This window comes from Phocoena phocoena, chromosome 2 (assembly GCF_963924675.1).
Source record: "Phocoena phocoena chromosome 2, mPhoPho1.1, whole genome shotgun sequence".
Lineage (NCBI taxonomy): Eukaryota > Metazoa > Chordata > Mammalia > Artiodactyla > Phocoenidae > Phocoena > Phocoena phocoena.
The window spans coordinates 115,491,461-115,505,062 of record NC_089220.1 but is presented as its reverse complement, the minus strand read 5'-3'; the positions used below and the strand labels follow the sequence as shown (position 1 = coordinate 115,505,062).

Here is a 13,602-nt window from a genome sequence, read left to right as displayed (position 1 = left end):
TAGTGCTTCACAATGCCTGCATGCTGGTGCATTAACCCAGTAGCTTTATCTTGTCTCCTGCTCTGCAGCATCAGACACTCTGCCTTATCATGGCCCTATTGACTCATGAGTTCTTACCCTCAGTAATAACTGACTAGGATGCTCATTTGTTCATTTGCAAGGGAAGGCAGATCTGAAACGGTAACAGCACTGGCAGTAATAGTGATAATGGATCATGTTATTTAGGTATTTGCCAGATGTCCTAGCTGCTTATAGACGATTTCAGTCTCACCATTTTACAGATGAGTGACTTGCATGAGATCATGTAGCTACTAATAGGGCTAGGATTCAAACCTAGATCCATTTTGATTCCAAAGCCTGTGGTCTTTGCACAACACTGTGCCATCTCATCTACTCAGAACACCAAACTACAGATCAGAGGAAGACTTGAATACGGAATCAAGAAAAGACATGAAGGTTTTGTCATAAGCAAGAAAGTACCTTATAATAAGCCATTCCATCCCATGTGTAGAGAGGGGATTCTTAAAGAATACAGCAGCAGCTGATGAGGCAAAAATGTTTTAAACTAGATCCAGGGTTTGTTTAAAAAAAAAAAAAAAGCTTTAGTGTTAAGACATGTTCACAACAAGTCATGCAGAAACAAATGAAGGAGAAGAATTCTAAAACATCATCAAAATTTGATATGGCAGGGCTTCCCTGGTGGCGCAGTGGTTGAGAGTCCGCCTGCCGATGCAGGGGACACGGGTTCGTGCCCCGGTCCGGGAAGATCCCACATGCCGCGAAGCAGCTGGGCCCGTGAGCCAGGGCCACTGAGCCTGCGCGTCCGGAGCCTGTGCTCCGCAAGGGGAGAGGCCACAACAGTGAGAGGCCCGCGTACCGCAAAAAAAAAAAAAAAAACTTGATATGGCAAATTAAACATAGTCAAGAAGAAATCATACAGTACTTGTTTAAAGAAAAACACTTTATGATAATGTAAATCTATGTTCACGAACCCAGATAAACTATGAAAAGAAAGTTGGTGTAAAGGTGAAATGTCTTGGCCCAGTGAGTTTAAGGGGAACTTCCAGGATGAAGTGATGGAAAGCCAGGTTTGGAAAATCATTACTCAAAATAGAAAATAAGAAAACCCAGCTTGAAACTAGAATTTCATCCCAGGAGCAGAGGTAACTTATGCTAGCAGCATGTGGGACTATGCCAAAGAAATGCTAGAATATGTACCTCGAGGAGAAATTCTGTAATAAAGATTCCCAAACTTCTATCACAAGACTCCTTTACACTCTTACAAACAGCTTTTGTTTTGAGTTACATGTGATATTTATCTGTTAGAAATTAAAACAAAAATTTTAAAAATTCATTTAAATCTTATAAAACCATTATATGTTATATTAAAAACATTTTAATGAAAACTATATTTCCTAACACAAAAATATAATGACTTTTGCAAATCTCTTTAATATCTAGCTGGACTCTCCTCCTATCCACTTCTGCACTCAATCTGCTGACACACGTTGTTCTGGTTGAAGTATATGAAGAAAATCTGGCTTCACACAGATATATAGATGGAAAGTTTTTTTTTAAAAATGGGTTTTTCAGTTAATTGTGGATATTCCTTGATATGACACCAAAATTCAACAAGTGGTAGTTTCTTAAAGGTTATTTTCAAGGTAGAATCTGAAATCACAGCAAGGAATTTTTTATATTCTGTTATACTAAAATCCTTTGGTCTAAGCAATCTCTGTACTGTTTTTCATAGCAGTTGTACCAATTTACATTCCCACCAAGAGTGCACCCAGTGGTTCTCTTTACTCCACATCTTGTCTTTTTGATAATAGCCATTCTGACAGGTGTGAGGATATCTCATTGTGGGTTTTTTTTAATTGTTTTATTTTTATTCAAACATGAATAAGTACAAAATAATATAAAATACATGAAGGCATAATGGTACTTTGATCACCTGAGTATCCACTATTGATTTTAAGATAATAAAAAATAGCATTAACTTTGAAGTCATGGTTTTTCAAACTTTTTATTTTATATTGGAGAAGTGATATCATATATTTGTCCTTCTCTGACTTCACTCAGTATGACAATTTCTGGTCCATGTTGCTGCAAAATGGCATTATTTCATTCTTTTTAATGGCTGAGTAATAGTTCATTGTATATATGTACCACATCTTCTTTATTCATTCCCCTGTAGATGGACATTTAGGTTGCTTCCATGTCTTGGCTATTGTAAACAGTGCTACAATGAACACTGGGGTGCTCCTTTAGGACTATGTTTTTCTCCAGATATAATTGGAGGATCATATGGTAGCTCTATTTTTAGTTTTTTAAGGAACCTCCATACGGTTCTCCATAGTGGCTGTATCAATTTACATTCCCACCAACAGTGCAAGAGGGTTCCCTTTTCTCCACACCCTCTCCAGCATTTATTGTTTGTAGATTCTCTGATGATGCTCATTCTAACTGGTGTGAGGTGATACCTCATCGTAGTTTTGATTTGCATTTCTCTAATAGTTGAGCAGCTTTTCATGTGCTGCTTGGCCATCTGTATACCTTCTTTGGACAAATGTCTATTTAGGTCTTCTGCCCATTTTTGGATTGGGTTGTTTTTTTTACTATTGAGCTTCATGAGCTGTCTATATATATTGGAGATTAATCCTTTGTCCGTTGATTCATTTGCAAATATTTTCTCCCATTCTGAGGGTTGCCTTTTCGTCTTGTTCATGGTTTCCTTTCCTGTGCAAAAGCTTTGAAGTTTCATTAGGTCCCACTTGTTTATTTTTGTTTTTATTTCCATTACTCTAGGAGGTGGATCAAAAAAGATCTTGCTGTGACTTATGTCAAAGAATGTTCTTCCTATGTTTTCCTCTAAGAGTTTTATAGTGTCCAGTCTTACATTTAGGTCTCTAATCCATTTTGAGTTTATTTTTGTGTATGGTGTTAGGGAATGTTCTAATTTCATTCTTTTACCTGTAGCTCTCCAGTTTTCTCAGCACCACTTATTGAAGAGACTGTCTTTTCTCCATTGTTTATCTTTGCCTCCTTTGTCATAGATTAGTTGACCGTAGGTGCGTGGGTTTACCTCTGGGCTTTCTATCTTGTTCCAGTGATCTGTGTTTCTGTTTTTGTGCCAGTACCATATTGTCTTGATTACTGTAGCTTTGTAGTACAGTCTGAAGTCAGGGAGTCTGATTCCTCCAGCTCTGTTTTTTTCCTTCAAGACTGCTTTGGCTATTCGGGGTCTTTTGTGTTTCCATACAAATTTTAAGATGATTTGTTCTAGTTCCGTAAAACATGCCATTGGTAATCTGATAGGGATTGCATTGAATCTGTAGATTGCTTTGGGTAGTATAGTCATTTTCACAACATCGACTCTTCCAATCCAAGAACATGGTATATCTCTGCATCTGTTGGTATCATCTTTAATTTCTTTCATCAGTGTCTTATGGTTTTCTGCATACAGGTCTTTTGTCTCCTTAGGTAGGTTTATCCCTAGGTATTTTATTCTTTTTGTTGCAGTGGTAAATGGGAGTGTTCCCATAATTTCTCTTTCAGATTTTTCCTCATTAGTGTATAGGAATGCAAGAGATTTCTGTGCATTAATTTTGTATCCTGCAACTTTACCAAATTCATTGATTAGCTCAAGTAGTTTTCTGGTGGCATTTTTAGGCTTCTCTATGTATAGTATCATGTCATCTGCAAACAGTGACTGTTTTACTTCTTCTTTTCCAATTTGTATTCTTTTACTTATTTTTCTTCTCTGATTGCCGTGGCTAGGACTTCCAAAACTATGTTGAATAATAGCGCTGAGAGTGGACATCCCTGTCTCGTTCCTGATCTTAGAGGAAATGCTTTCTATTTTTCACCATTGAGAATGATGTTTGCTGTGGGTTTGTTGTATATGGCCTTTATTATGTTGAGGTACCTTCCCTGTATGTCCACTTTCTGGAGAGTTTTTTTTATCATAAATGGGTGTTGAATTTTGTCAAAAGCTTTTTCTGCATCTATTGAGATGATCATATGGTTTTTATTCTTCAATTTGTTAATGTGGTGTATCACATTGATTGATTTGCCTATACTGAAGAACCCTTGTATCCCTGGGATAAATCCCACTTGATCATGGTGTATGATCCTTTTAATGTGTTGTTGGATTCTGTTTGCTAGTATTTTGTTGAGGATTTTTGCATCTCTATTCATCAGTGATATTGGTCTGTAATTTTCTTTTTTTGTAGTATCTTTGTCTGGTTTTGGTATCAGGGTGATGGTGGCCTCATAGAATGAGTTTGGGAGTGTTCCTTCCTCTGCAGTTTTTTGGAAGAGTTTGAGAAGGATGGGTGTCAGCTCTTTTCTAAATGATAGAATTCACCTGTGAAGCCATCTGGTCCTGGGCTTTTGTTTGTTGGAAGATTTTTAATCACAGTTTCAATTTCATTACTTGTGATTGGTCTGTTCATATTTTGTTTCTTCCTGGTTCAGTCTTGGAATGTTATACCTTTCTAAGAATTTGTCCATTTCTTCCAGGTTGTCCATTTTGTTGGCATAGAGTTGCTTGTAGTAGTCTCTTAGGATGCTTTGTATTTCTGTGGTGTCTGTTGTAACTTCTCCTTTTTCATTTCTAATTTTATTGATTTGAGTCCTCTCCCTCTTTTTCTTGATGAGTCTGGCTAGTGGTTTATCAATTTTGTTTATCTTCTCAAAGAACCAGCTTTTAGTTTTATTGATCTTTGCTATTGTTTTGTTTTTATTTCATTTATTTCTGCTCTGATCTTTATGATTTCTTTCCTTCTGCTAACTTTGGGTTTTGTTTGTTCTTCTTTCTCTAGTTCCTTTAGGTGTAAGGTGAGATTATTTGAGATTTTTCTTGTTTCCTGAGGTAGGACTGTATGGCTATAAACTTCCCTCTTAGAACTGGTTTTGCTGCATCCCATAGGTTTTGGATTGTCGTGTTTTCATTGTCATATGTCTCTAGGTATTTTTTGAGGAGATGGGGAAGGAGAACGAGTGAAATAGGTGAGGGAGATTAAGGGGTACAAAAGTAAATAAATAGAATCCATTAGTCTGTTTTGCACTTTGAAAAATTTGTGATCTTTTTACTTTTTTTAAATTTCTTTTTGGCTGCCTTGTGTCTTTGTTGCTACGTGCAGACTTTCTCTGGTTGCAGCGAGCAGGGGCTACTCTTCATTGCAGCACGTGGGCTTCACATTGTGGTGGCTTCTCTTGATGTGGAGCACAGGCTGTAGGTGCGTGGGCTTCAGCAGTCGCAGCATGCAGGCTCAGTAGTTGCAGCCCATAGGCCGTAGAGCGTGCGGGCTTCAGTAATTACAGCACGTGGGGTCAGTAGTTGCGGTGCGCGGCTCAGAAGTTGTGGTGTACGGGCTTAGCTGCTCCGTGGCACGTGGCATTTTCCTGGGATCGAACCCACGTCCCCTGCATCGGCAGGTGTATTCTTAACCACTGCACCACCAGGGAAGGTCCCTATTTTGCACTTTGGGTCTTTCATCCATGCATAATTTTGTAGCATCATATATTCATCACTTGAAAAATACTGGTTCGCTGGACTATACAGATCTCCCAAATGTTGAAACATTTTGCATTTACTTATTTTTAAAATCACGTTCATTAGTAGTACCATCAGGAAGGTCTTCTGGGTTAGGAAGCTGTGAAGCTCAAGTGGCAGATACAAGTTTTCCAGGATTCTAATTTTCACTCGAACAGCTTATTTCATCATTATCGATAAATACTATCAGTTGTTTTCTTAAAATGACAGGCTCACTTCATTCGAGAAAATGTCACCAAACACCCAAATCTGAATAACCAGAGTTTGTCCGTCGTTCAAGTAATACGGTGTTCCATGAAGAAAGAGGTGGTTCAGCACCCAATGCATTCATACAGGTGCTTTCCAGGAGAAAGCCATCGTGTGTCAGAATACAGATGGTTTTGTTAGTTGGTTCTTACTTCAGTGACCAGTGAAAAGCCTGACTGCGTACAGCTGGATGCCACTGCCTTGATCTGTGTTAAGGTGACAGCTCACAAAAGCTCACAATGCTTTTGTCCTATTAACACAAATATCCATATAGCAAAAGGGCAGATAACATCTTAATATTATTACAGAAATACTGTGGACTTCGTGGACCCTGGAAAAGGTCTCAGGGAAGGGTCCGTGGATCATGCTTTGAGAACCACTGTTCTATAGTGACACCCATAATACACCTGGGGCTCCCAGCTAACCTAATTCCTAGTATTACAGGTAGCTACAGTGAGACTCAACCTTAAATTAAAAAAAAAAAAAAAAATCACTGTGTCTTCTTTGGAAAAAAACATCTATTCAGGTCCTCTGCCCATTTTTTAATGAGATTGGGTCTTTTTTGATACTGAGTTGTATGAGTTCTTGTAATTTTGGATATTAACCCTTTATTGGATGTATCATTTGCAAATACCTTCTCCCATTCAATAGGTTGCCCTTTTGTTCTGGTGAGGATTTCCTTCACTGTGCAAAGCATTTTTTTAGTTGGATGCAGTCCCATTTATTTATTTTTGCTTTTGTTGCCCTTGCCTGAGGTGCATGGAAAGATGCTCAACGTCACTCATCATTAGGGAAATGCAATCGAACCACAAGATATTACCTCACAACTGTCAGAATGGCTGTCATCAAAAAGACAAGAAATAATAAGTGTCAGTGAGGATGTGGAGAAAAAGAAACTCATGCACAGGTGGTGGGAATGTAAATTGGTAGCTACTATGCAAAACAGTATGGTAGTTCCTCAAAAAATTAAAAATTGAACTACCATATGATCTAGTAATTCCACTCTGCATATTTATCCGAAGCAAACAAAAACACTAATAAAAGATATATGCACCCCTGTGTTCAGTGCAGCATTATTTACAGTAGCCAAGATACAGAAGCAACCTATGTGTACATCAATAAATGACTGGGTAAGATGAGGTCTGTGTGTGTATATGTATACACACACACACACAATGGAATATATACACAAATGAGGTATATATACACACTAAAATATGTGGAATCTAAAAAACAAGGCAAACGAACAAATGAAACAAACAGACTCATCAATACAGAGAACAAATGTGGTTGCAGAGTGGGGGGCGATGGGCAAACTAAGTGAAAGGGATTAAGAGGCAAACTTCCAGTTATGAGTCACGGACCTAATGTCAGCATAGGGAATATAGTCAATAATATTTTAATAACTTTGTATGGTGACAGATGGTAACTAGACTTACTGTGATCATTTTGTAATGTATAAAACTATCATCACTATACTGTACACCTGAAACTAATACTATAAGTTAATTATACATCAATAAAGATAAGTCACTCAACATTAGATATCCTTAACCTACAAACCTGGTGGACTCAGCAAATTCCACTGTGATTTTGGCCCCCATAGAGCATTAACTTGTCAGGTTTCTCGTACAGCCACACCCTCGCCTACTTACATGATGCTGTGGTGGGATGCTCTGCACACAGCCCTTCCGTTGGCTTTCACCTGTCCACAGTGGGCTAGGACTCGGCCTGAGCTCCTGGCTGATTCCGTCAGGCACCTGGACAGTGAGGTACTGGGCCAGGTTCTGCACGCAGCTGCAGCAGTGTTCCAGCGCCTGCTCCTTTGAGCCTCCACTAAACTGCACCCGGAACATACGACTCTTGTTCTGCGTGACAAGTCAGAAGATATCCTCAGTGACCCCCGTGTCCTATCACTTTACTTCTATTCACTGTGAGGTCTTCCCTTTGTTTGAAGGGCAAGAGGTATGAATAAGGGAGTAGTTGCCCTACATTGTTGATGTGGGTATAGAAAAGCCGTTAGTTTTCTTCTCCCTTTTGGGAGCTGTTCCTCATACTAAACTCATTTCCCTCAAGGAACTGGCAGACATCAGCAAAAATGGAAAAGCCCATATCATAAAGACCAGGAAGGTCACTATACTGACTGCAGTAAAAGATCAATGTTTTGTCTTACTTTGGAACAAAGGTTTCATACCATCTAATTCCTCAGGTGGAAAATCAGTGAAGCTAATAGTCCTGGCTCAACAAAGTTTTCCAAACCTGCGTATATAAAAGAGCTAACCAGGTAGATACACATTAAACAAGCCAGAGAATTTGAAAAACAAAACGGGATAAGGGGACAGCAAATGCTGAGAGCTAATGTATCTCATATTAATAATCTGTAGTGCCCTTTATCCTTAAAGAGGCCAGACTTAATGTACAAATCACACAGACAAATGAATCACATGTTGCCTTTAATTTGCTGTATGAGTTACATCCCCTGGCAAGTCCACAAATATGGGAGAGATGCAATTAAAATTTTTAGAAGTGGCAACTACATCAAATTTATTTAATTGTAAGTTTAAAAATAGAACTAAATTGTAACAATAACAACAATAAACCCATTATTTTAATAGAAGTAGTTTCCTTTTTCTAGTCTGATATCCTGCCTAGTTTTAGAGGACTCAGCTTACACAAAAGCCACCCCAAATGGGTGGTGTGTATTGTGTACCTTTGTTCAATTTCTTCTGTGAAGAAATTCAGATGCTAACATAGGAACAGCATTTTTCATTTATTAAATACACAAGTCACACTGCTAACTGGAAAATGTTTCTAACCACAGTTAACAAAATCCTGAAAGTTCCTATAAGTGAAAATCCTTGATTTTCCTGTTCACAGTTTACCCTATTTAAATGTTTGGATAAAGCTATCAAGCAAAGCCACATCTTTAGGATATAGAAAACTTGGCATGGCTAAGTAGTGGTAAGGTTTCATGTCTAGAAGAATAGACACCCCTTCCCCTTTACTGCCTCTGTTGGGTTCTCTTCATTTTTTAATACATTTAATTTTTTTCTCCTGAGTATAAAAGTAATCCATTATCACTGCCCCCTCCAACAATGAAAAAATATGAATATTTTTCTTATGTGTATTAGTCATTCGTATTTTTTCTTTTGTGTATTGCCTATTCATTTCCTCAGCCATTTTTCTCTTGGATGAATAATCCCCAAATTATCAAGAGTCTCTGAAAGCTAACTTTCCTTAAGGAAGGGGAAAGAACTGATAAGAGAACTCTACATTCAGTTTTTGGTAATTCTATTAGTCTTCTGTGAAACTGAGCTTTCTTGTTTACAATTAATTAGTTGTTTCCAGCTCACCCTAGTTTAGCCTGTACCTGGGTACATCTACATGAAATACCTTTATATTAGTTAGCTATTTCCATGATGATTCTGTAATTATCTAACCTTTTGAGAAATAATCACATAAAAAATTATGCCTCATAGCTAGATGAAAGCTATATGTAGAAACACAATTATTAAGTATATAAGAGCAGAAATCTCAGACCACTTGTCTAGAGGTATCTATATACATATATATGTGAGTGTACATTAAGAATGAGTTCAGACAGTTAAGGGTTTCTTTGAAATGTAGTTCCAAGAAATGACAGGGAAGGTTTTATGTCTGATAGCCTAACTGATGTTTTGCTCCATGTTTGCTTCTGTAAAATTCTCGGACAGAACTTGAGCTTATCATCAGAAACCAGAAATACCACTTCAATACATGTGGACCCAAGATAAAGCCAAGGTACATCAGGAAAAATCTGAAAATGAGATATCTTCATCCCACATCCTTAGTGTCATAATAGAAAACCTGCCACATGGTTAACAAAAATGACTCCTAAGTTGAAAATCTTGATGAGATTTATTTTTATACCATAATTAAAAGTCAGAGCTCCTTGTTGTGAAATGAAAGTTTTTCAAGTATATACTAACAGCCATGAACTGTCCCAAATAAACAGTCTCCAGTGTCTATCATCCATGGAGATTAGCTCAAAATTATACACACACACACACGTTGGCCACGCCACACGACTTGTGGGATCTCAGTTCCCCTACCAGGGATTAAACCCGGGCCCTTGGCAGTGAAAGCATGGAGTCCCAACCCCTGAACCACCAGCGAATTCCCCAAATTACTATATTTTAAGTTGTTCCCACTCTGCTTCAAAACACTTAATTTCAAGTTCTTACAACTAATAGAAAACTCCTTGAGGAAACAAGTCAAGGGTAAGTGCCTGTCTCTGTACATTTATCTTCACGTACATACAAGAAATCTGGGAAGCACTGGGCCAATTAAATGCTGACTCACAAGTGTGAATGGCATCTCCATGCAGATAGCTAATGTTACAGGGTATAGCACGCAGGAAGACACAGGGCCCAGTTACCACCATGTAGGAAGACAGCCAAGGAGACATGAAAATCCTCACAAACATAGGCATGTTTTCCTGCTGGTTTTAGATTCATCACCCAGATGTATAAGAAATTTCCCATCACCACTAGGAGCCCACTGGAGCAGTTTTCCCCACCACTAGAAGTGAATTCCTCTATGTAGAAATTGGGATTGGGGGTATATGGACTTCACCAGAGAAGGGACAAACATTTTCTTTGATCCTTTGCTTTGAAACAAAGAGGTGATACTCAAGGCTGAAGCTAGACAAAACCATGAAAAAATTCTTCAGTGAGTTACTGGAGGTGAGGACAGTGGTTTAGGGTTACTCCTTTGAACCAAAGTCTCTTCAGATATGTTAGCCAATCAGCCAAGACCATTTTGATTACAATTACTGCAAAAAAGGAAGCCCACCTTACAAGTAGGCAGATCTTACACAATCTACTTATTTTGGCCAGAGAGAAAAGAAATACAATCTTTATTGCCCCCTGAATTTAAGTTTTAAATTTCTGTCAAAGGAATGAAAGTTTTATTTCAAAATACTTCTATTTGTCAATTTAAACAAGAATATTTGTTATGTAATACTTGGTTAACTAAAAGTTATCCAAGGCAAGAAGCACTAAAGTTGTGTACCCTTTGCCAGGTAAGGCAAAAAGAAGAATCTGTTGGCTCAGTATTAATATATCAATAGATCAAAGGATTAAAAAAAATGAAACAAATCACGATCTTGACAGGTGTTAAAATTTAATTTGTAATCCTGATAAAAGTATTAGTAAATAAACTATATCTGAAAGACTATCTCCCTAACATGGTAAAGAATATCCAATCAACAGACAGAAATATTCTTAATGTCTAAATACTGGTTCCCATTCAAGTCAGTAAGATGTCAAGGATGGCTGTATAATTGTCTAATTACAGTGTTCTGGAAGGTCTAGATAATTCAGTAAGGTGAGAAAAGTAGTAAGTACAAACTATGGGAAGTAAATTACCATTGTCTGCAGATTATAAAATTACTTTCCTAAAAATTAAATTATCAGAGCTAATAAAAGTTTAGTTAGGAAGCTAAATTTAAAATAATTCAGAAAAAATCTAGTAATAGCAGCTAGAAATATGTTTGGGATAAAGAATACCATTCACAATAACAAAAGGATCCTAAACTTAAATATTTAAAAATCTGTATATGATATATATACAAATATCACATATAAAATTATATAACTACACAAAATATTTTTTTCTATATAACATCTATACATGCATTTTATATGTAATCTATATATAAAGATTTTGAAGAGGAAAAATTAGGCAAAAGCAGTAGACAGGTGATTCACAGAAGAAATACAGATGGCTAAGAAACACACAAAAAATATTCATTCCCATTAGTTACCAAAGAAATGCAAATTAAACGAAGATGCTCATTTTTGCTTATCAAATTGGAAACTTATTTTTAAATTTAAATTATATCATCCAGTTGGAGAGGATGTGGATAAATGAGCATTTTTACATATCATTAGTGCTGCAGAAACAGGGACAACCTATCTGGAAGGCACATTTACAAAATAAACATTCATACTTTTAGTACTTCTATCTCAAGAACCCTGTAAATAAATCCTTACGAAAATCAAAACATTTTTACAGTAGTGAAAAATCAGGAATTACTTAGCTGATTCATGGTGCATCCAAACAGTAAAAATACTAGGTAGTCATGGAAAATCATGTTTTCAAAGACTTAAGAAATGACTTGGTATAATGTTCCAGATTGAGGAAAGCAGGATACAAAGCACTCTGTGTACCACAATCCCAAATTTATAAATTATCTATATGGCAGACACTGTTCATTTGCCATGAGCCAATCCACACCAGAGGCTGGAAAAGCCAAACACTCATTTGCTAATCTTGGCAGATTGGGATGGCCACAGTACACTGTTCTGGTCCATGAGACAGAAGCAGACATCTGTCAGGGGTTGTGGGAGGTGGAGAGCCTTACAGGAAAGTTTATGCTTTCCTTACAAAAGGAACAGATGAAGCTGGTCTCCTATGAATGGAAATATAACAGAGCTGTAGTAGCCATTTTGAAAATGTGAGGGAGAGGCCAAGGGAATTGCAAAGGTGTTGACCTCAGCAGGGTGGACTTGCTGAGCCAATTGCTAGCTACTGCCTGCTTCTGGATTTCATATATAGTCAAAAAAATAACCCCCTCTTTTGGGGGCCATTATATGTGGATTTTCTGTCACATGCATCTGAACACCATCCTAATGGATACAATATATATGCCTAGTAAAAACTTCAAAATGTTAATATTTTTGAGTGATCAAATTATTTTTTATTTTTCTCTTTAATTTAAAAATTTAACGTAATCAGGAAAAAATTACAACTCAAATATCAGACATATGGCACGGTGTAACTCTGTAAGACACCTACGTTCACGCAGCATGGCACAGTCCTGGGCTGGAGGTCAGAAGACCAACAGGTGGCCCAGTTTTCTGACAGCTATTGGCTTATGTTGAATTCAGTTTCCTCACATGTAAAATGAAAACAGGGGCTCCTGAATGTTCTGAGTATGTGCTCCAGACCCCTTCGGCAGTCTGGTGAAGCCAGAGGACCCTTCTCAGAACAATGTTTTTAATCACATAAAATATATAAGAGTACAAAAGAAACCAAATATACTGAAATAATTCATTACAATATTAAAACACTAATTTGTAAACTAATAATACACATGCTTCCTTATTAATGTACTCAATAAAAAGATCTAGCAGCAGGACTAACAACCACCATAATACTGGGGTAGTGATGAGCATAAATGACATTTAAGATATCTTAAACAACTGAAACGTGACATGAAGATATGTGATTTCTACTGCTGCAAATGTGGTCTGATGTCAACATTCATAATTGAAGGAAATGATATATTTCAGTTAAAAGTCAGTGAAGGGACTTCCCTGGTGGCGCAGTGGCTGGGAATCCGCCTGCCAGTGCAGGGGACACAGGTTTGAGCCCTGGTCCGGGAAGATCCCACATGCTGCGGAGCAACTAAGCCCATGCACCACAACTACAGAGCCCGCGGCGTGCCGTATCTACTGAAGCCGTGGGCCTAGAGCCCGTGCTCCGCAACAAGAGAAGCCACTGCGATAAGAAGTCCCTGTGCCGTAACCAAGAGTGGCCCCCACGTGCAGCAGCAAAGACCCAATGCAGCCAAAAATAATAATTTTTTTTAAAAGTCAGTGAAAATCCATGGAGTTCATGGACCTTCTGAATTCTCTGAGGATCCTTTGGAGGGACTGATAAAGACCCTCCTTATTAGATGCTCTTGAAGACCTCTTTCAACTCTCAGTCTATGAGCCCATTAAAAATTATGACCTTTTACCTAAATTTCA

General features: G+C 37.7%; 1 protein-coding gene across 2 annotated transcripts in view; it reads right to left on the bottom strand.

Moving 5' to 3' along the window:
• The window catches only part of REC114 (REC114 meiotic recombination protein), a 98,284-nt gene that overhangs the window by 4,706 nt on the left and 79,976 nt on the right, over nucleotides 1-13,602 (bottom strand). For both annotated transcript variants that reach the window (XM_065871455.1, XM_065871456.1), the window contains one exon: nucleotides 7,462-7,674. In XM_065871455.1, the coding sequence (XP_065727527.1) occupies nucleotides 7,462-7,674 (213 nt within the window). The remainder of the gene's footprint in view (nucleotides 1-7,461; nucleotides 7,675-13,602) is intronic.